The sequence below is a fragment of the Wyeomyia smithii genome, chromosome 1 (assembly GCF_029784165.1).
Source record: "Wyeomyia smithii strain HCP4-BCI-WySm-NY-G18 chromosome 1, ASM2978416v1, whole genome shotgun sequence".
Classification (NCBI taxonomy): Eukaryota; Metazoa; Arthropoda; class Insecta; order Diptera; family Culicidae; genus Wyeomyia; species Wyeomyia smithii.
This window is the reverse complement of record NC_073694.1, coordinates 190,082,192-190,106,319: the sequence shown is the minus strand read 5'-3', so window position 1 is coordinate 190,106,319 and position 24,128 is coordinate 190,082,192. Positions and strand designations below refer to the sequence as shown.

Genomic DNA, 24,128 nt, shown 5'->3' with positions numbered 1-24,128 from the left:
AGTAAATATACTTTTGCATATATACAGGTATGCGATTCGCTGTTTCAAGGAGAATTGCGGTCCAAAATATTTTCTAGAATATGTGAAGTACTATGATTCGAAAAGTAGTAAATATACTTTTGCATATATACGTGTTCTATGTTTTAATGTGCGGAAAAATTACGACTCGCTTCCGGCAAGAGTAATTTTCTGATAAAACGTAAGCGTCAAAATGCAAAAATAGGTTTTATTCAAAGCATTGTAGCTTAGAAACATTTGGTTGTACAGAAAAGCTATATGAGAATGAATTGTATAGAAAACTAATAATGCTCAGAAAAAATAGGCACCATAGAATTAATTTAACCAAAATAAACTCCAAATAAATTTTGATTTACGGGAAAATGAACACTAAATTTCATATCCATACAGAGCAAGCGTTACTTTTTGAAATGTTCAGGATGGGGATATGTTAGGTAAATGTTTACTTAAAAATTAAATCTTTAGGATTTTGGTTCAGCTTCAACTTTTAAGAATAATTTAATCCTAACGATGCAAGATGATTCCGAAAGTAATTTCAAATTATAAAGCTCTTTGGGACTAACCTTTTTAATGCATCCGTTTTTAAGACATTTCAAAATTGAGTTTGGACTATTTGTGATACTCCGGATTCATTGAAATGTATGATCAATATTACACAATTAATTCTTCGACAGAAGACAGAAGAGCGGATGAAAAAATTAGTTATTTCCGTCCTTTGAATTCATCAAGCCATGGAAAGGGTGACAGCTAGGGGCTTTTCATGAAAAATATTTCGATATTCATATATACACAATATTGGTTGATATATTCGAGGCCATCCACATACCACCTGGAAAGCCTGAAAGGGGGGGGGGGGGTGTGGAATGTCCACGGTCCTTACAAAAAAAAAGAGTTTATATGGGCATTTGTCCACGAGGGTGGTGAGGGGGGGGGGGTAATAATCGTTAAAAATCTGTCCACGTGGTATGTGGATGACTCCTCTTGATATTTCTAGAGAAACATTTCAAAAGGTCCTATCTGACATCGATGCTTGTCAGAGAAAAATGAACTTGAAGTTTTGTGAATCCTTTTCAATTTCCAATTAAAACCGAAATAAGATTCCATCCCTTTTATTATCTCAAATGTAAAAAAGAACGTCACCTGAACTTCTAGTGCTTTCTCAATCGTTTCAATTCTTTTTTCCAGTTTTTATTGATGGTTTTGTTACATAGGACCTATGTTGTTTTCGTTATCACATAGGACCTATCTGATTGGTCTCTTAGTAACTATCAATGACACATTGGACCTTTGATGCCAATGGCTTCAAAGGCTTTATATGAAACAGTATATCATTATGTTTAACGTTTGATATCCGAATTCGAGATTCATTTCCATGAAAATATTGTCTATCATTTCTTATGAAAGTTTGGTTTTTTAAACCAACATTTTTTTTATTTAATTCTCTTTTCTAAATCAAAATAATAGTATTCAATTAATCACATGATTTTTCAGTGAGGCGCATCATTTTCTTCGGGATCCAGATTTCCATCGAAGTGACTATAGAACATAGGGAAAAAATGTGTGTTTGAAAACATAAGGTCGTCTCTCGTTAGGTCGTCGTTTACCAAAAGGCCTTCTGAATTTGCTGGCAATATACAGCTGTCGTTCGAATCATTCTCGTGGGAATCCTGAATCGCAAAATCGAGCACTTGAAACTCGTCCGCTGGACACAGGGGGGGCGCTCTGTCCGTGGAGTTAAGGTAGCAGCCTCGGAGAAGGAAGGTACCATAGTTACAACCAACATATATGGTGTCACGTTTAAAATTTTCTGAATAGTCGGAATTAACAGCAATATTCTTCATAGAATCAGTGACCTGCAACTAGTTGATTTTCCATTTTTCATCATTTTCAATGATGTTCCTTGGCTGGCAATGATTCAAAAAACCCCTATGACAGTGAGCGAAAGATTTGTAAATTTTCCTTCTACTCGAATGAGTCCATGAAACGTCTGTTTCCATCTGGAAAATTCTTCATGAACAAATAATCGCGACGTGAACGACTCTATGAGACTTCGTGAGAGGAACCTACAACGATGACGAGGAGATGTTCGAGATCTGTGAATCATATAAGAGGTAATAATGTAGCATCTAAGCTAAACATTTTAATTAAGATTTACCAGGTGCACGCTAGTCGTCCGTACCGCAACGTTTTCGGCGTCTTCTGTGGACATCGATTGGGACTTCATTTTTACTGTTTTTCACTTTCTCAAACCGGTAAAGAATATTACACAAAGCTCGAGGTCCAATCTGCAACTGTCAAAGTTTTTGTTCGTATAACAGATTGGCCTACTTGTAGACAAACGTCCAATCAGAGAGCTGTGCGATATTGTATTATTATTCAAATTGGACGTTTTCTTGCATACTCTGGAATTTTTTATGGATATCAAAAATCTTTTCTTTTTCTCAAAGGAACTTATAGACAAGAAGCTCTTTCATGCGAATAAACATAAAATAGGTTTTGTTTACAAATGTCAGATAGGACCTTTTGAAATGTTCCTCGAGATTTATCGTTTATCTGTCAATTGACATCCTCCAACGTTAATGTAACGCTTATGATATAGATAGAGGGGTGCCTGAAAATGGAACGGTAAATACTTTTTAATATTGAACATCGGAAATATTTCGCAATATATCAATAGTGTCTTGCCCCCTAGGGTGACAGTGAATATAACCGTAATTTTTTAATCATCCATCTAATCCATCTAATTTTGAAAATAGTTTGAAAAATGTTAAAACTGGAATTTTTTTGAAACTTGATCTTCAATAAAAAAATTGCTAGTCGTTTCTGGATTCTGGACTTTTTACCAAAAGTTTTATAATAACTTCAGAATTCCTAATAAAATCTGACCCCTTCATGTAATTTAAAATTAAGTGTGTTTTCTGGTCAAAAAATTTTAACACGAGCTGATCAAAGTGATCAATGAGAATTACGTCCCGTATTTATTTCCGATTGTCTTAAGAACAAAATCCTGTGAGTGATGAATGTGTGTTTGTTATAGGGCCTTTAACAAAATCTATAACGCGATAGTTGTCCTATTCCGCTTATAGATATCTGTCTGGAGCGGGTAGAGGAAGAGCCTAATTGCTCTGTTTTGAACTTGGAGAGTGGATTCCGTCAAGTAAGCATGGTTTTGGATTCCGTTCCGTATTAAGTTTTTGTAGCATCTTCTGGACAGTGCGAGTATGTGAAAGTATCGTTTGGGTTACGGACTGCTCCGGCTGTATTTCAGAAATATAAGCATGGTACTGGAACCATTTGTAAGAGAGGACACTGTCGTGGTTTATATGGATAATGTTACGCAAGCAACCAACACTATTCCAGAGCATTTTGATCGGCGGAATTTCGATTAGAAGTTAGGATGAAGAAATGTCAGTTCTGCTTTACCGAAATCGAGTTTCTAGGCTTTGCAGTCAGTGAAAAGGGGATAAAACCAAACAGACATTTCCGACCGACGTTAAGTAGTTGAACAATTCATGTATGCCCGCAGGATAAACTAAAGAGTGTACGTCACCTTATGGAGCCAGGCACGGAGGCTGAATGGTTCCTACACGTGGACCGTTCCAACAACTACTATTTTTTGGAGTGTTTTGGCCAATCTCTATCAATCGACTAAATACGGAAATAATCGAGAAACTAAAGAACACCTATCGCGGGAAGCAACTTCGTATTTCGTTTACCAAGCACGAGTAGTACGCGGGTAACCATTCAATATAATCTAACCTGATGAGCGGGTGTCGTTTTCCTTTCTTTAGGTAGTTAATTAGTAGAGTGTATACTATTCCGCCATTCCGATTATATCTCCTTCAGAGTGTGATATTCCATCTTTTCCGTTCCTTCCATCCCGCTAGCAACACTTCCGAACTGTCAAACTATGAGCGATAACCCTTTGTGCCAAAAACTTCTCGGGAGGAACAAAAATCAACAAATTAGCGTCACTTTTGTGCAACCTTCGTTATAGAAAAAGTCACAGACTCCAGTAATCCATTTTTTTTATGCAACACAATATATAAAACTTAACTCAATGAAACTGAAAATATGTAAAAACATCTTTGACAAAAAAATAACAAACTTTGATACCCTGTTTCTAGCTGTATGGCTTCGAAAATCTGTAATTACCTTTGCTGCTCGTATTTACTTTGCTCAGTCCAGCTATAATACTATGAATCTTTATCAATCGACTAAATCTGGTGGTCCAACTAATATACGGACAGGATCGGGTTTTGCTCGTTACGAATTTCTGAATTTCGTAATTAATTTTTCTTAAAAATGTTATATCTCGATATTGGCTCATATAACCACGGGGTGATAAGTGCTTCTTACGTAAAATTTTCCGAATACGAATACGAATACGATGAAACTATCAAATTTAAAATAAAATCAGCTGCGTTGGCCGAAAAATGCAAATTTAATTTTAAAATACAAAAATTATTTATTTAGCAACACTTCCGGTCAAAAATAATATTTTTTCTGGATTCCTTGGTTTATTTTATTCAAAATTCATCTGTCACTATTTTTCTGGTGCCTTACGTCTATAAATTAAAAAATAAAATATTTACGAAATTTACAACTTTTTTCGTAAAAATGTTATATCTCGAGATTGGCTCATATTACCTCGGGATGATAGTTGCTTCTTACGTAAAATTTTCCAAGAAACACAATGAAATTATCAAATTTAAAATGAAAATGGCTGCATTTGCCGAAAAATGTAAATTTAGTTTTCAAATACAAAAACAATTCATCTGGCAACACTTCCGGCAAAAACTTATATTTTTCTGGATTCCTTGGTTTATTTTCTTCAAAAATCATCTATCAGTATTTTTCAGACATGTTACGTCTATAAATTGTAAGAAAAAGAAAAACAGAGATTTTTGACAAAAAATGCGTGACTTTGCAATAAACAGAGCGGGTGGTATTCCAATCGACACCAAAATTGGGATTTTTCCAAAGAGACAGAAGATGAATAATTCTCCCATCTTTAAGCAAAATCAGTGATGGTCGTGTACAAGTGGCATGTACACTTAGTATGGAATGACCCGTAAATTGTTTGTCAAGTTACAAATGAAAAAATATCATCTAACAATGTTCAAATTTTAAGATGATTTTGAATAAATCTTAGTCAATGGACAAAAAAATCACGAGTATCTTACTCTTACATAAATTTGTATATTTAGGAATGTACTTATTCGGTATTATCCAGTCACGAATATTCAGTGAATATCGAAACTGAAATGAAATAAAAATAACTTATAACTTATAACCGTTGCAAAAATGTAAAGTTCTTGTTGGGTTTTTATGGTAATCATACTCATGAGATGAACTTTTAATCACCATCAGCAGCAGCAATGCAGTTTTTCCCCGTTTGCACACGTATTAAAATACGAATAGAAGTGTACCGCTGGAGTCATAGAAGACGAAGCTCGGCTCTCTGCTACACATATAATGTACGGTACTGTTGCTTTCACCAGCATGTTTTCTTTCAAGACATCAGTTTTTATTACGTTCTAATAGCAGATTTAGAAATTGTTCAAGAAAAAGGGTTGTTTCAAACCTTCTCAAAAACCTCTACGTTCAAGACATCAAATTAGTCTAGGTTCATGAAAGCAAAGATAAATTGACCTTTTGGTACGGGGAGACTCTGTCAATTTTTTTTTTGATACTGATAAAGAGAATATCAGAGGGAATGGTTGGTGTCTATTCATGTTGTCTGTGCTAGGAATGCTCGTATGTGATTGGTTCTTGTTCGCGTAAATTTGTCCATGGCACTTTTTATCGATTTTCAGCGTTGAGCAATGAAATAATAATAATAATAAATAATAATGTATTACCGTGCTGGATCGAAGCCCGTACAGTATCGAAATCCGTACACCTTGATGTTTTTCTTCAGTTTTAGGCATTATAAAAATGGAAATCCATATGACAGTTACATGTACATGTCCGTTAAACTGTTGTCCTTCTGTCAAAGTGAAGTATGCGCCAGTAGGCCATGAAATAAAAATATTAAAAAATAAAAAGGCAATCGTGTATCAGTTTCTGTTGTCATTTTGTCTCATCATTAGCGATATAACTAAGGAAACATTTTTCAACTAATAACGTTTTTCAAGTGTAAAATAAATGCTTTATTCAGTGAATCTTTTTGAAATCGATGGAAAAGGTAAGTGTTTATCATTTTCGAACTGTATTTCGAGCTGAAAATGGTGTAAGTTGAATTTATTTATCAAAAACTGTGCCGTACGGGTTTCGATCCTCGTTAATCGCTTGAATCGAAATCCGTACAGCATGTGTATCATGAATATATTGTTGAACTTTCACTTATGTTTTCAGCATGTTATGGAGGAAAAAAAGTGTAAATATACGGGTAACCATTTAGATAGAGCAGTGACTGAGGTGCGCGAGGGAAAGTCGTACCGGGAAGCCTCGAGAGGTTCGGGCGTTCCGGTGACTACGATAAGGGATGCCGTAACAAATCGCTACGACTCCCAGTCAAAGGGAGCTCCACCAACCTTCACTGCTGAAGAGGAAGACATGATCGTGAAGTGGGTGCTATCCATGGCCGCGGCAGGTTTTCCGGTGGGGGAAAAGCAGGTACGCAATTTGGAAGTTGCTTTACTTTATTACGCGTTCTGAATATGATCGTATCTTATGTGAATACGTTGGTGAATACGTTTGCAGCTAATCCTCTACGTTGCTAAATTGGCTGAGAAGCTCAAGAAAGATGCATTTAAAGATAACGGTCCAACTCGCGGCTGGGTGAAGCGTTTTATGGAACGGCACCCCGAATTGGTGAAGAGGACGGCCAACAATATGGCGGAAAAGAGAGCCATTACCGAAGCAGATGTGCGAGGGTGGTTCGCTGAGATCCTCGCGTATGCGGCCGCTAACAACGTTGAAAATGTTTTGGCGGATCGTTCAAGGATTTTCAACATGAACGAGTCAGCTTTTTTTTGGTCCCGCGCAAACAAAAAGTTTTCGCAGCAAAGGAATCAAAGAACGTTCAGGCTCTGTCCTCCAACAGTGACAAGGAAAACTATACGGTCCTGATTTCGGCATCAGCTGCTGGTACTGTTTCCGTACAAATCAAGATTACCAGCCCACATTGTAAGCAGCGTGCCGAAAGGGTGGGCAGTCGGGCGATCCGAATCAGGTTGGATGAACTCAGAAGCGTTTTTTGAGTATATCGCGAATGTGTTTTATCCATGGGCATTGAAGGAAAAGGTGCAATTCCCTTTAATTCTGTTTGTCGGACACCCCTCCCATACTTCTTTTGAGACAATTGAGTTCTCTAAGAAGAACGGAATAATATTAGTGTCGCTTTTCACGAACGCCACCCACGTAATGCAACCACTTGATGTATCATTTTTCGCTCCTCTGAAAAACGCTTGGCAAGAAGTGGTTAAGCAGTGGAGGTTCGAAAACGATGGTGCAATGATATCTAGAGCAAATTTTGCTCCATTATTGGAGAAAGCAATAGATACCTTGGAAAACAAGGACACAACGCTGACCAACGAATTCAGAAAATGTGGGTTATACCCATTCGATGTAGATGCCATTGACTACAAATCGTTTCCCAAACCCCTGTAAAAACCATCGACAGCTCCAGCCACGTCTTCAGCAAAAATTGGATCAGAAGAAGACTTATCAGACGCCAACGATGCTTCAATTCCAGAGAATAGAGGTTTCCTTGAATCATTAAATTCTAGATTGTCTTCCGAGAAACTGGACGCTTCTCGAGCAAATCTAAACAATCTCGTCTGGTCTGGACCCGTAGAAGATGTGAGTCTATTCTACCTGTGGAGAAATGCTGTGAACGAAAGCGAAGGGCCACCCAAACTCATGGTGATTGATGCGCCTTTTCTTACGATTAAGAGAAACGATGTTTGTTATGCCGAGGATTTCGAACCAAACAACGCTGAGGAAGGTTAGACTTGTTAATTTAAAATTAACTTTTGAACATAATTTTCTTTCCTTATTTTATTAACAGAGACATACTCTAGAATGGATACTGCAAACGACGGGGAAATTTTCAACCATGATCCAAATTACGATCAAAAGCAACATGCTGACCAAGACGATAATCAAGACCAAAGTACTGATCAAAACGGTAAATCTCAAGAAATTGATGTTTATATTCAATAAATCAACTTTTAATACGTTATCATCAATAGCATCGATTCAAGATCTTTCAAATTTATACCAAGAGAACAACAACGCAAATTTCCTGCCAAACGAAACCAACAAGTACAAGATTACCGAACAGAAGCGGGTAAAACGAGCATTTCCTTCTGTAGCCACAAGCAAGCAATGGGAAGACATGTATATGAAGGAACAACAAGCAAAAATTGAAAAGGAAAATGCCAGAAAAAGAAGAATCGAAATACGAGAAAAGAATAGGATCTCACGACAGGAAGACAAGGACGAGAAAACGCAAGAGCGGAAAAAAAGAAAGGTTGCGCGTCAGGAAGAGCAGGAGAGAAAGATGCAAGAACGTGAAATAAAAAGGGTTGCGCACCAGGAAGAGCAGCAAAGGAAGATGGAAGCCAAAAAGCGAAATCGAACATTGGAGATTGAAAAGTCAGCAAAGAAAGACAAAACAAAGAAAGGTACGAAAATTAACAAATTCAATGTTGACTAATTTTCATGAGTTTAAAATAATATTTTTTCCCAATGATATCACCATTATGCTTGTTGAATAAAATCTAGACTAAGTAACATATTCATGTATTTTTATTTATTTGAAAAAGTTGAAAAATTATTTAAGTTCCTTATTAGTTCCTTATTATCAAAGCAAAAAATAGCTTGCAATTGGTCTCTTTAACGTACATATCCGAATCGTATGTACTCGATTATTTTTATATTTTAAATAAAAACATATAAATGAATTATCGGGGGCAACAGAAGCATTAAACATATTAGCCTTCTGCTTTGTATTTAATAAAAATCTCGTGCATTTTCTAATATAAATTATTGAAAAACGCCGTTCCCTAGGCTAATTTATAAGTAGTTCATCAACACTTTCGTTATAAATTGCTTAAATTGCTTAGAACTCACACATTCATCTCAGTAAATCATTCCACTTAAATTCTTTCTTTGCTTATAAACCATTAGCACTGGCAGAGAGTTAAGCAGAAGGCGTCTTGTAGCTGACATTTAGGAGAAACTTTATTTTTTCTTCTGTAGAATTATTCAATTGACCCTCAAAATATATTTATTAGATGAAAAGATGTTCATTATTGTACTTTTATATCTGTACGGATTTTGATTTATTGCTGTACGAATTTTGATTCAGCCTATATCGCAGTGTGCGGATTTCGAGTCAAAAGTGTACGGGTTTTGATTCAGACAAAAAACTGTGTACGGATTTCGATTCAAAACATGTTCTATTCAAACATGATTTTTTCGAGTTTCAGAGTGATTTTAATCATTTTGCTTGGAAATAGTGATAAAACATAAGTAGACCTATAAGTAAACATGTCAGTTTAAAGCAATATGTGATTTCTTGATTTTATATTGACCGTCGAAGATTATCATGTGCTTAGGTGTACGGATTTCGGTCCAGCACGGTACACAATTGTCCAACATTTTATCTATCCAACAACATATTGGTTATTGTTATCCATCATGTGGTTATTAGAGTGGCCATATTTTATCGATCTTAATGAGCACCGGGCTGAAAAAGTTTCCTTTTGACCTCTACAATAAGCCACGAAATTTTGGAGTTGATCGGAGTTTTTTTAATAGACCCACAAAACGCTTATATTTTAGAAATCGATTTACATGAAAATTGTACGGAGTTTTTTCTTTTTTTAACAAATATTTCTCGATAAACGTATTCAAATTTAAGTTAAAAATAATCTAAAACTTTTGGTGTTTGTTAAAAAGTTCGGATTTATACATTGGATAGCATTCCTATGTGAAGTTTGACTATAAAAAGGGACATGTTTCGAATGCAATTTATGGTCAATGATCAGAGCTCATTCTCTTTTGTGTGTGATAAGTGAAAAAGGATCGCTTTACAACCTAGATATGTAAATGCTAACTTCAAGAGCACTTCATAATCACCGCGAACTTGATTGCATAAAATTGCTTGATTTGATTGTAATCATCATCGAACCATTTCAAGCGATCTTTTGGATCATTGAAGCTGTGAATGATTTCGTTTGATGCTCTTGTAAAATGGTTGAAGAAAGGTGTTTAAGGTCCGATGCTTTTGCCATGTAATATATTTTGCATAAAAGTTCATAGATATGAAGAGGACAAGTAATATTGGTTAGTTTTTGAAACTTTTCCGAAATATTCCAATCCACTGGCGTATTATGAACTTCTTAGGCGATATTTTTGCCGGAGCTTGAATCAATTTCAAGCGCGCCTAAGAACTCTGCTGTTTCATCGTAACTCATAAGAATTGCAATTCGATCAACATGAGATCTACCGACTTTATTTGAAAAAAAAAATCACCGTCCTAGTGAATTTAGATAACTAGTCTTAAACTGTTTCATAGAAAAAAATAATAATAATAAAACTAACATTAAATCCATACAAAAAGCTCTTAATAACTTTAATAATTTTGCTTCACCAATCCGATTGTGACGGTTCACTAGGGATATAATCACTGAATGGCAGCTTCAAATCCTCTAACGAATACAAGTGGTCATTCATTTATTACGTAATGTACTCAGTAGAAGGGGATATTCAATGAAATGTTCCATTGTGCGAGGCCCCCAAAAAACTGTGGTAAAATTGTGTTATTGAGGGATGGAAGGTATTCAAAATTGCTAAAATTGAGCGTTACGTAACATGTGAATATCCCTAATGATATGGTTTCATGATTAAAGAGCATTTCGACGCAAAATATACAACTACTTTAAGAAACTAAGACAAAAAAACTTCATAAAGAGATAAAAAAAACAGCAATTCTTATGAGAATCTATTTTTTTTAATATAAGCGTTTTGTGGGTCCATTAAATGATCTCGAGTCAACTTTTCATGGCTCATTTTTGGAGTAAAAAGGAAACTTTTTCTGCCCGGCGCTCATCGAAATCGCATGATGTTACAAAAATGGCCACTCTAGTGGTTATGCTGTTATTATCGTTTGAAATCTGACGCAAAGTTTGCCAGTTTCATTTCCTTTTTTACAGAATGCATCCCAGTATAGAAAACAAAGACGTAGTCCCACGGCAAACAAAGTGAATAACTCTGCAGTAGTTAAGTTCTAGCCACATGCGTAGAAGGATTTTTTTCATCAAATAGGGTCCTCTATCATCCCTTAAAAGATTTTAAGTGAGCTCCCTAACACCCTGTAAATTCGTAAGACAGTTATGTAATCAGAGTTCTCGCTCCCGTCTTTGAATTGTTCGATATCAATTAAAATTCAAGGGTTTCAGGCCCGTTTTCTTGGATTGACTAAAATAGGCGCCACTGCACAAGTCGTTCCTAATCCTAGTTAATGACAGATTTTTGAAACCACGCAAGAAAAATAAATACTAAATCACTAGAGATGGATGAAAAACTGTGTTATATTTTACACGTTTATGGTAATGGAGGGAGAAAGTGCCCCCAACGCCTCTGATTACTTTACGTCACGGATGGAATGTTGCTGGAGAGTCAATATTTAGCTATTATAATTGATCATTAATGATGCTGCAAGAGCATGCATATATCCAAGCTTTCATTTCGTACGGTAGGAGAAGTTTTTTCCTAATTCTAACGTTTCATTTTAATAAATTTTGGTTAAAACCCGTTAGTTTTTTCGATTTGCAAAAGCTGTTAGAAATTATTAATTTGACAATAAATATTACAACGGGGGTGGTGGCCGTTACAAAAAGAAAAATAAGAAGGCAGCTGTCGCGTCTTGTCTTAGGAAATAATATTAATTAGATCAACTAGGTTACGGTTATTTATATTTTAGAAGAATAAGATAAATAGAACATCACACTTATTCACGTGATCAAAGCTATTATCAAGGCTTAACTGCTCATGCGTTTACATAATAAAACACTTTATTAGAGAGAATATACGATAGAGGCGACAAGACACTTACCGTTATGGCGGCTGTTACAGTCTCTCTACAATTTATATGTTACTCATTTGCTTGATTTGGTAAAACAATGCTTGCAGTGAGGCAGCGGAAGGAATGGTAATTCTGAATTGCACTCGAGAACCTGTCGTTGTACCCTTCAAGCCTTATTGACCAGAGGTAACCACTCTATTTCACCACCCGATGTAATCGAAACTGTACGCACGAGCTTAAAGGCGCTGCAGTCAAGTCCAATTCATCTGCAATACAAACAAATTTATGTACACGTGCCAACGATGCGTTAATTGCCTTCGGGGTAGTCGGATCGCTTTATTAGACCAAAAGCGTTAAGTGGTGACGACTGAAGAGGTTAGTTCGAATATATTCATCGATAGTTAGCGGGACTGCAGGCCAGTATGAGCGCAGCTTTTCATTCATAAGATAGTGTGTTTAGTTTCATTAGTTTCTTAACAACATTCGGTGGTACATTCATTCCAATTGATGCGAGCAAACATGAAAAAACATAGAAAAGGTTGTTTACTTTCTGCTGATAAACCCATAGCTAATTGCAGCGTATCGTTCGGCAGCAGTGTTTTAATCTTTTCCTTGTTTGTCCGTAGTTTACATCACTTCGGTGGACGATAGCACCAGCCAGCAGCCTGCTCCCGTGTTGACAATCCCGGTGGCCCTTTTACCGCCTGTGTCGCCGTCTGTTCAGCACCCGATACCGTCGATAGATCTCACAATGACACTCAACAAGCAACAGACAGCTGATGAGCGTTATGATGCAGCAGCCACAACACTGCAGCGCAGTGACATTGAAAATGGACCGAATGATGAACCACTCAACAGGTAAGAATTTCATTTGTTATATTGATAAGTTTCGAGTAACTCTACATTACGACAGAACTCGCGAGCAAGCATTGAAATATTAACGGTCTTTGATGGTATATTAATCCGAGGGAGCTAATGGGTTATAATTATTTTTCTTTACTTTTCGTTCAGAGTCTGATAGTCTCTTTCACAATGTTACATGTCGTACTGATGTTGTTAGTTGGCACTCAATATTTGCGGTTATCAAGATTTGAACATTTTACACCAGTTCGAGACATTTAGTGAGAGTTTACATTACATAGTTTTAAAATGAGACAATATTGTAACAGAAGCTGCTAGTTAATGGACAAGTAGTTAAATTTGTGATATCCCAGTTGGTCTCGAGGTACGATGCTACCTTAACAAGCCAGTCGTCGTAGGTTCGAGTTCGAGTTCAAAGGCTATAGATCAATTGTAAAACGAAAAAAAAAAATCATTCAAAATCATTCAAGTAGTTACAAAACAATGTTTTCGTAACACGATTGAACAAGAAACGTGGTGGAAAGTCTACAATACTAAAGTTGCTTTAATGCGGTTTAAACGTTGTTTTTCGTTATCCTACCTCGAAAATATCAGATATATCGAATATATCAGTAATTTTAATGCCATTATAAAAATATAAAAAAATATTCAAAATATCAAAATTATCGAAAATTTCTGATATTTTATACATATCCAAAAAATTAGAGAAATAAAAATATCAATAAAATAAATTATTAAAAATCTCAATATATCTGAAATGTCAAAAATATGAAAATATTAAATAGGTATATCCATAATATCGATTGCTCACATTATCGAAAAAAATAGGCATTAATACAAAAGGTTTTAAAATATTGAGCAATTCTCGCTGAAACTAGGCCACTAGATGCACAAGGTCTTTCAAATTTGATATAAATGCACATAGTTATTAGAAATAGAGAAAAAATGATAATACCATTTTTGTTTGATCGAATTTGTTGACCTCTTGGTCACCAAGGGGTGAAACAGTTTTCAGAAAAGTTGAAATTTTGACAATTCTTGATGTATTATTTGAGCTATATCTCTAAAATTCGTTATGTAAAGTACTACAAGTAGCACTTTTCTGTAAAGAGGAATGATAGGGCTTTTATTTGAAATAATCAGAATTCAGGCCGCCATCTTGAATTTGGCCACCATCTTGGATTATATCAGAAAAATGCAATTTCGACCGGGTTCGCAACTACCGATTTTCGATCTGAGACCAGCATTGGAAAGCTGAGAAAAAATGCTATAAGATGCAAGAAAAAAATATTTTATTTAACCGTTATGTACTCGGCAATTTCAACACACGTAAGTACTCGGCAGGGTACCCGGGTAACCACAAAATGAAATGCTTCTTGCTTTTTCATTTCTTGACCGATTTTCGATCTTGACCTGTCAAAAGATTGGAAAGTTAGTCTATTTTTTTTAAATTTTTAATCTTCGTAAACATTGCTTACACAAACATTGTTTGTCTGATGATAAAAAATGATTTATTAGGAGCATTTCATAAGTTTTAGCTGGCTGAGTTGAGGTTATCCTTATTTTTTAAAGCAATAAAGTCTGAAAAGGCACCCTGTCGAGTACATAACGATTAAATTGTCATTTTTAATTTGGCTGAAACTTTGCATAGATATTTCTATAGGCAAAAGATGTCATTTTGTGCTATTGTTTTAATTTTTTAGAGTACGACTTATTTTTTAGAAGCTATTGAAAATGCTTTTTTGGAAAGGTATTGATGATGACAAATATTTTTAGGGCCAGAACGGGTTGTTTGATCGGTATGACGTCTTCGATAAAGTTGTAGATAATAATTTTGTCTTTCTGAAAAAAATATACACTCTATAACTTTTTCTTTGGTTGTAATGTTTAAATAATCCTTTGTAGTCTTAATAAAAAAATATATTTTAAAAAGAATGAGCTTTAAGATAGGTATCGGCTCTATTATCGTCAAGTTCTATCGTCAAGTAATTGATGTCGTAGAGCGTTAATTTTTCGCATGATGGTTCTTCATAATGCAAAGCATCTTCCTACAAAATATTAGTTCTCTATGTCTTCATTAACCCCCCGGCAAAACTTGACGATAATTTTACATTTTTTTAAATTTGTTTTTCAATTTATCGGAGAAACAAAAATATTATCTACAACTTTATAGAAGACGTCATACCGATCAAACAAACCATTTTGGCCCTGAAAATATTTGTAATCATCAATACCTTCCCAAAATAGCATTTTTAATAGCTTCACAAAAATGAGTCGTGTTGCAAAAAATTAAACCAGCAGCACAAAATGGCATCTTTTGCGTATAGAAACGTCTATGCAAAGTTTCAGCCAAATTAAAACGACAATTTAAATAAAATATTAAAACTGGGACATTTTTGTGAAACTGCTCAGTAATAAAAAAAAACTATCGCTTTGTTTATTCTGTTTGTTTATTGTTTATTGTTACTATCTTGTATTATTCTCACTAAACTCAAAAAAACAGTAGTGGCGTACTAGTTGTAGCATCAATCGATTACGATATATGGAGCTAGTAGGATTATAACATGTACATCCACTTGGTTTCAGTAGACAGGTTTCTACGTTGATCGCGCGGTGTACGTTGAATATTTTATCACTCAGCTTGGAAAATAGGTTCAATTGATGAGTCAACACTGATGCTTACCTAATTTTTTTCTTGCATCTTATAGCATTTTTTCTCAGCTTTCCAATGCTGGTCTCAGATCGAAAATTGGTAGTTGCGAACCCGGTCGAAATTGCTTTTTTCTGATATGATGCAAGCTGGCGGCCAATTCAAGATGGCGGCCTGAATTCTGATTACTTCAAATGAAAGCCCTATCATTCCTCTTCACAATAAAGTACTACTTGTAGCACTTTACATAACGAATTTTAGAGATATAGCTCAAGAAATACATCAAGAATTGTCTAAATTTCAACTTTTCTGAAAACTGTTTCACCCCTTGGTGACCAAGAGGTCAACAAATTTGATCAAACAAAAATGGCATCATCATTTTTTCTCTATTTCTAATAACTATGTGCATTTATATCAAATTTGAAAGACCTTGTGCATCTAGTGGCCTAGTTCCAGCGAGAATTGCTCATTCTAAAACTATCAAAAATGTTAAATATATTGGGAATTTCAAATGTATCAAAATATGTCAACATTTAATTTCAAAATAACCCCATGGCATTATTCATATTTCCTCAACTTCATTTATCCTTCTTTGCGATTTGTAGACTCCTTTGATTCTCTTTCGTAAGACTTAGATTATTTGAAAATAGGCTTCTATGTTTGATCTCTTCTGAATTTAAATTAAACTAGTACCTAATAGTAAATCATCAACTAGTTCTTTTCTGTTTCTTCAAGAAACGTTTGCGATGGTTCTTCGACTTTTGACTTTTTTTGATTCGTTTTCTTGCAACTAGAATTGAAATTCGTTTTCTCATGAAGTGCAACAAGCATGGGTGTTTTTGTCGAATATGCCAAATGCTTTACAAGAGAAGTTGTATTTTGAGCAATTGCTGGTCGTTTCATTGATCATTTGAAGTAGAAAAAATTGGGCTGCCATCTTGAATTTTTAAAAGAAAAACGTGTTTTTGAACAAGTGCATAACCACGCAAACCCTTTTTTTTGCTTTTTGGCGATTTTTGTCTGATTTCGTTTTCGTTTTCGATGCTGACTTGGTTTGGTTTCAATCTCGGTATCATTTTCACAATGCAAATACAATGATTGGTTTCATTTAACTTTTAAACTTAGGTTTTGCCCAAGAACTAAAACTGGAAAAAAGATGGATTATAGCTTGTTAACCTTTGCTCCTAGCCACCAACATTTTTCTCAGAGACTTAAATGAGTTTTTACGTAAAAATAACGTTGAAGCGACGAAACCGACGACCGATTGCTATGCGAGACTTGGATGTAAATTATACCTGGGTAGGGGTACTTAAATTCACAGGAATGGTTAAAAGCTTTTTTTAGGGCAAATGTCCAAAAAAAAAAAAAAACCCAAAAATATTACAAGTGGACAGTTTTGTATGAAGTGTCCATACCACCTGAACATGACGATCATGTATTCGACTCAATATTGGAGGAATTGTTCATCTAGGTTCACTTTGAAAAAATACCAATTTTGGTGTCTGTGAGACCCCCTCTTATGAAATAAAGCATTTTTCGTTCAAAATATTTTTTATATAAATTTTTTTATATAAAATATATAAATATAATTTTACAGAAAATAAGCCAAGGAATCTTGAAAATATATAATATTTGACCAGAAGTGTTGCTAGACAGCTTAGTTTTGTATATTGAAACTAAATTTACACTTTTCGGTAAATACAGCCATTTTTATTTGAAATTTGATAATTTAATCGTGTTCCTTAGAAAATTTCACGTAAGAAACAACTATCACCCCAATGTAATAATCTCGAGATAGAATATCATTTTTATGAAACCACTAGCTGTCCCGGCAAACTTCGTTCCGGCTTTTTTTTGTTTGAATCATTTCAAACACCCTAAATTGATTCCACCGGCATCCAAAGATTCAGGTATTGGATACGTTCAAATCCTAAGGAAACTTCGTTTCAAATGATTAGTTCTATCGGAATGAGAACATCGTTGCCTTTCAGCTTTTGTACATCACCTCTGAAAATACCCATATTGGATGATATTCAGTCATTTTTGGCTGTTTTTCAGGAACCGTAAGTTGTCATCTTGGTTTCAAAAAAGCATGTGGAGTACATTTATGGCCTCTAAGCGTCATTCTGGTTCCGAAAATAACCATTTTGGGTTGTAATCGTTCTTGTTTGGCTATTTTCCAGAAACCGTAAGCCATCGTCTTAGAATTCAAAATAGTGTCTGAGGTCGATTTTTGGTTTCTGTGCAACATCACGATTACGGAAACACCAATTTTGGATGGTATTTGGGCACTTTCGGCTATTTTACATATACCGGAAGACGCCGTCTAAGAATGTAAATGGAATATAAGGTTGGTTTTTGGTGGCATCGTCACGATTACGAAAATACGTTTATTGGAGATAATTGGCTGTTTTCTAGAAAGCGGAAGTGGCCATCCTAGAATTAACAATGATGCCCGGGGTCGATTTTTCGCTTCTGTGCATCATTCTGGTTCCGGAAATATCCATATTGCGTGGCAATTGGTAATTTTGGGTTGTTTTCCAGAAACCGGAAGTCGCCATTTTTGAATTCAAAATTGTGTCTGTGCGCATCATCATGATAACGAAAACACCCATACCGGGTGGTATTTGATCACTTTTGGCTGTTTTCCAACTCCTCTCATTCCAAATTAGGGAGGGGTGTCAAACCATCATAGAAACACTTTTTACCCCCAAAAACCTTCACATGCCAAACAATAATTGGGATTCGATTGTATGGGAGCGCGCTTCTCCAGAGCAGATAGGGGTGTCAAACTACCACAGAAATATTTCTTGCTTTTTAATACATCAATGTGTCAAGTTTGGTTTCATTTGCTCGAATATTTCTCGAGTTGTGCAAAAATTAGTTTTTCAATTGTTTGGGGGCCCTCCTTTCCAGAGGAGGCAGGGGTCTCAAACTATCATAAGAACCTTTTCCTCCCTTACATACAAATTTTCCTTTCGATCGGTTCAGTAGTTTTCAAGTCTATATGGATCAGACAGACAGACAGAACTCCATTTTTATATGTATAGAAGGTTGATTTTATCCATACCATATTTTATCCTATTTATTTTAAAATATTTTAATAACAAAACAAATTGATCACTGAGAAAAAAATTGATTTGAGAAATACAAACCTATGCTTCAGTTTGTAGTTTCCTGGATCAAGGGTACAAGACATGAATGATGCCGATTTATGAGTTCCGTAAACCGGGGTAAGATTATGCCAGTGTGGGGTGCCATCCCATGGCGATCACAAGACCCAACTTTCTTGAATTAGTTTCCTCTAATATTTAAACGAGAAAGACTAGTCTTCTGACCCGGAAGAGATGGCCGCCAAGTCACGGGTTGTATGACACAATCTCACCCCCACTGGCACAATCTGATCGCGGCTGACGGTACTTGAAAAGCAACAGAGTGCTCATCAAACCACAAGTCGAACCGCTGATTAAATAGAACATGCTAGTTTCAGTTTTAGACTTAGTTTTAATTCGTTTCGCCTTTAGAAGATATTTTAGAAATAAGATTTATCTGGTTAAAATTTTGAAAAATATTCACTATTGTTCCAATGGATAAGCATTTAACAACGTGGACCATACGTGCTTACCCCTTCGTTACTGTCACATTTTTTTATCCATACCATCAAATTGTCACACTGACCTGAGGATCCATGAAAAGGACATCTTGAACAAATAAAGGATGCGAAGAACTGGTAAAGAAAAGCTGCGGTCGTTTGCAAAAGTCTATAAAAAGCTGCAAAACTAGAGTGGCTAATTAGAGTTCAAGTATCCATTTTTCATATTGAAATTTATTGTCATACACCAGCTCAACATGTTATGCCCGATGCGCTATGGTCATTCAATCTCCGGAGTCATTTTGCTACTGTCGGCATGTCTCGTCAGGCATAAAAAAATGCTTGAGATATTCATCTGTTCTCCTCTTTGAATGCTGGGAAAAATTACCTTGACTTTGAAAATCAATCACACTAGCCATGGCAATGATATGACGGACGCCGCGTCGCCGCGTGCCATCGTTCGGTTTTGAGGAGCAAAACTTCGGTTTCAGGTGTAAAACTTCGGCTTTCTCTTTTGCTGATGTGTAACCGATTTGTTTTTCCCGTGCAGAATGAATAGGAGTGAGCAGTTGCTTGTCAAATGTAGCGTAAATTAATTGCGCGCGCGGAGTCCTTTGATTCTCGCGTAGTGCAAATGTAAAATACACCTTGCTCTTCGGTCGCCCGGAGGAGAAAACCAAGTCTGTAGTTAAGTATGTTTTCTTTGTTACGTTTTCAAATTTGTTCATTGCATTATGACGAGATTATAATGATTTTTATTGACTCATATTACCTCGGAGTGATAGTTGTTTCTTACGTGAAATTTTCTAAGGAACACGATGAAATTATCAAATTTTAAATGGTCGCACGGTGCTCTCACAGACCGTTACTGAATTTAAGGAGGGGTGTTCCACAAAAAAATCTATTTTGTCGTGTCCACCGTACAGTGTTTAGTAATAGATTTTTTTTTTAATTTTTACACAACTTTGCTGAAGAAAGCAATCTGGTATGTCGAGAATAAGAAAAAATATTATTCTAACGTAACTGTTAGGTGGAATGATCGAAAAACCGAATACGCCAGAAGTAAGGCCTTGTTTTATGGAACAGTTTTGCTGCAGACATTGAGTACATAAGATCAATTTTTCACAGTCATATCTAAAGCGACCACGATTTTTTGAATTTAGATCACTGTGCACTGTGGGATTTTCAAATAAATCTTGAAATAGGGGAACTGCTCCATTATTCATCTCAGCCCATATATTCATCTTATAAAACATGAAAACACAATTGAAAACAGGAAAAAAGCGCACATTTTCTAACTAAACCAATCTGCTAATCCATGGAATGGATTCTTCTTAGTTCACTTCAGGTTTCTCATAAAGTAGAATCCTCATTTAAAAGCTCTAAATTTGATATTGTAGTTAGGCATCTGCACTCGAATTTAATTTATTTAATTCAATCACCTACATAAGAAAAAAACCGCGCTTTGTTCAATACGGCTACAACGGGACTCGTTCAGCAGCCAATCAAAGTTTTTTTCATCACTAGCGGACGACTTTTTTATTTTAATCACTAAACAAAATCACTCACTACGCTAAGAATACTATAATTTTCGAAATGTTCACCTCAAATTTCCAAAGAACAAGCTTGAATTAGTAGAAATATATGAGATGAACTTATACAATTCCTAATTTCAACTGTATGTATTTTCATCTGTTTTCAGTGCGTTGAAGAAAATCAAAAGTTGCCAAATCAGTTTCTGTTATAACTAAAAAATCATACTTAAAATGTTGAATTATTCCGACATAATTGACATAAATCGACAGCACTGCAGTGGTTACCTAGGATACCAAGTTTGCACGTAAACAACTACAGCGGATATCTAGGTAACCTACTACGACGGGCTGCGGCGACGTTCATTCATGATAATGTGATTCATTCATGATTAACAGTGTGATGAATATGGGGGCGTCGTGAGATGAATAATTGAGCAGTAATTCAAGTTTTGACATGAGATGGATATGGAAGCGTTGTGAAAAATGGTTTGTTTTACAAAATTCAGGATAAGCCTAGCTAATTTTACTAAATATACAATGCTGAACCTCCATAAGAGCACGTAAGCATGTTTAGCTTATTTGTTCAATGATTTCGTAAAAGTTTGGTGTTTGATCCGTGCATTCTTCGTGAATATCGGCTTAATGAGATGAATAATGGAGCAGTTTTCCTATAGTGCTTGGAATGTGTAGAAACTATTTTGGGAGTTTTTTTTTTAAACTAGTGGTTGAAAAACGTGCTTTACAATAAGTATTTCGTCGTTTTTATATAACTTTTTTGTACTTAACGTCCTTCAAATGGGCATTACTCAAAACTGTACCGTACGATGATTTTGAAATTTTGGCCTGAGATTCTGGACGTCATGTATTCTGATTCTTTGGTGCATTTTTTTCATAATAACGGTCTGTGGGAGCTCGGTGGCTGCATTTGCCGAAATTTAGTTTTGAATTGCAAAAATAATCTATCTGGCAGCACTTCTGGTCAAAACTTATATTTTTTTTTTATGTCTATGAATTGTAAGAAAGGGAAAAAAGTTTTTTTGAGCAAAAAATGCGTTTTTTGTTACACAGGGTGGGGAGGCTCTCAGCGAGCGAGGGTATTCCAAATGACTCCAAAATTGATTTTTTTGCAAAGTTAACCTAGACAAATAATTCCCCCAATAATTATGAGCCAAATCTTTGATGGTCTACATACTTACTTACTTTACTTTTATGGCGACAGATCAATAAAATCCTATGCCGAATCCAGAATACGTCTCCACAAAACTCGGTCTTGGGTTGCTATCCTCCAGTCTCCCCTTACACCCGCTGCTCTGGCATCCTCGTCGATAGCACACATCCAGCGCGTGCGCGGTCTGCCTCGAAGTCGTCGGCCTCTCTCCGGTTCTCTACTAAATATTATCTTTGCCGGTCGCTTATCCCCCAAGTAACACACAAAACATGTTAGAAAATAGATTACAACGAAAGTAGTCATATAAGTGTACTACAAGCGTAATTAAAAACTTGTGTTATTATATTGTGTTTGAAGTTGTTTTTCATCAGTAATACAACCGCATTTCGAGAACAAGCTCATTTTTTCTGGTTTTGGAGATGTTTTTCAATAACATGAGTTCAAGAATAACAATCACTATCACTTGGTCTTTTCGTAAGACATTACACCATCTAATAACAACATTACGTACCTGTAAAATGCTTTTCCTTAGTACAACAGTCGTAGCATTCAACACTCAACTTAAAAATACTTGATCAAATTAATATTTAAATTATATGAACGATTTCTATATTTATTCGAAGCGGGTCAAAACGTGCCATCAAAAGATAAACAAAACGCTTGCAGTGTAACCAATATCAATTCAGTTTGTTGTTATTGTTTATCTAACAACGTTTTCTAGTTTTGTTAGATTTTATATCCAGATAACGTTGAAACTATGCGAAAACAATTTTAATATTCAAGCAAAAGAAACAACTCTTTTAATTTTTTTTTATTTTTTTAAAATTATTTTTTGTCATCAATTTACAATCAATTAAAACTGCCACTGATAAAAGCTACTGTCGATCTAGTTGCACTGCGCCGACACAACACATTTGGTATTGGTACTCGAGATATATTTTGCCACTTAATTCTATCAAGTTGGCTTGCTTTGATGCTGTTATCGGTACTTGTTCTATTAGCCTTCATGTTCTGCGCTTTTCTGGTGATAGAGATGGCATGGAATAGGTAACGTCAACTATTCTATACCAACATGTGTTACTTGGGCCGCCATCCGTGCTTCATGGCCAGCCCACTGTAACCTGCCGTGTTTCATCAGCTTGATAATATCAGCGTGTTTGTATACTTCGTACAGCTCGTGATTCATGCGCCTGCGCCACACCCCGTTCTCTAGTTTGCCTCCGAGTATTGATCGCAGGATTCTACACTCGAAGACTCCAAGCGCTCGTCGATCGGCCTCCTTCCACGCCACCGGGAGGATCAGAGTCCTATAGAGCGCAAATTTCGTACGGACCTGTAGGCTACGGGACCTACGCTGGCTACGCAATTCGTAATAAACCATATTCGCCGCCGCAATCCGCCTGTTCACCTCGTTGTCACATGTCACGAGAGTACCAAGATGAACAAATTCGTCGACCTCTACGAAAGTATCCCTATCCATCTCCACCGCAGCACCTACACCCGTAGAACTACCACGCTCTCTGCCAGCCACCATGTATTCCGTTTTGGCAGTGTGTATGGTGAGTCCATTTCTCGCAGCTTCCCTTTTGAAAGCCGTAAAGGCCTCTTCAACTGCTCTACGGTTAACACCAATTAAATCAATGTCGTCCGCAAAGCCCAGAAGCATGTGAGATTAGTCATGATCGTGCCGCTCCTCTGCACACCTGCCCTTCGTATTGCACCTTCCAAAGCTATGTTGAACAGCAAGTTCGAGAGCCCGTCACCTTGCTTCAGACCATCCAACGTCACAAACGCGTCCGAAAATTCGCCCGCTGTCCTGACGCATGATGTGAAACCATCGAGCGTCGCACGTACCAGTTTAATTAGTTTTGTTGGGAAACCATGTTCTAGCATTATTCGCCAAAGCTCGTTGCGTTTCACTGTGTCGTACGCCGTCTTAAAGTCTATGAACAGATGATGCGTCTGCAAGTTGTGTTCTCGAAACTTATCGAAAATCTTTTTCAAGGTGAACCTCTGGTCCGTTGTAGATCGCCCCACTTGAAACCCGCAATGGTATTCTCCAACAAAGACTTCCTGCAACGGCCTCAGTCGCTGGAACAAGATACGGGAGAGAGTTTTTTAAGCGAAATTGAGGAGGGTTATGCCTCTATAATTACTACAGTCGAGCCTATGTCCTTTCTTGTAGATAGGGCATATGAGTCCTTCCAACGAGTCCGTAGGTAGTTGTTCCTCAGACCATAACCTTAGGATAATCTGGTGAA

At 36.2% G+C, this 24,128-nt stretch overlaps 1 protein-coding gene across 7 annotated transcripts in view; it reads left to right on the top strand.

Moving 5' to 3' along the window:
• LOC129718263 (sodium/hydrogen exchanger 9B2) overlaps positions 1-24,128 on the top strand; it is an 82,672-nt gene that overhangs the window by 29,274 nt on the left and 29,270 nt on the right. For 5 of the 7 annotated variants that reach the window (XM_055668858.1, XM_055668861.1, XM_055668862.1 and 2 more), the window contains exon 2: positions 12,688-12,919. In XM_055668858.1, coding sequence (XP_055524833.1) covers positions 12,688-12,919 — 232 coding nt within the window. The other 2 variants (XM_055668863.1, XM_055668859.1) reach the window with 2 other exon arrangements.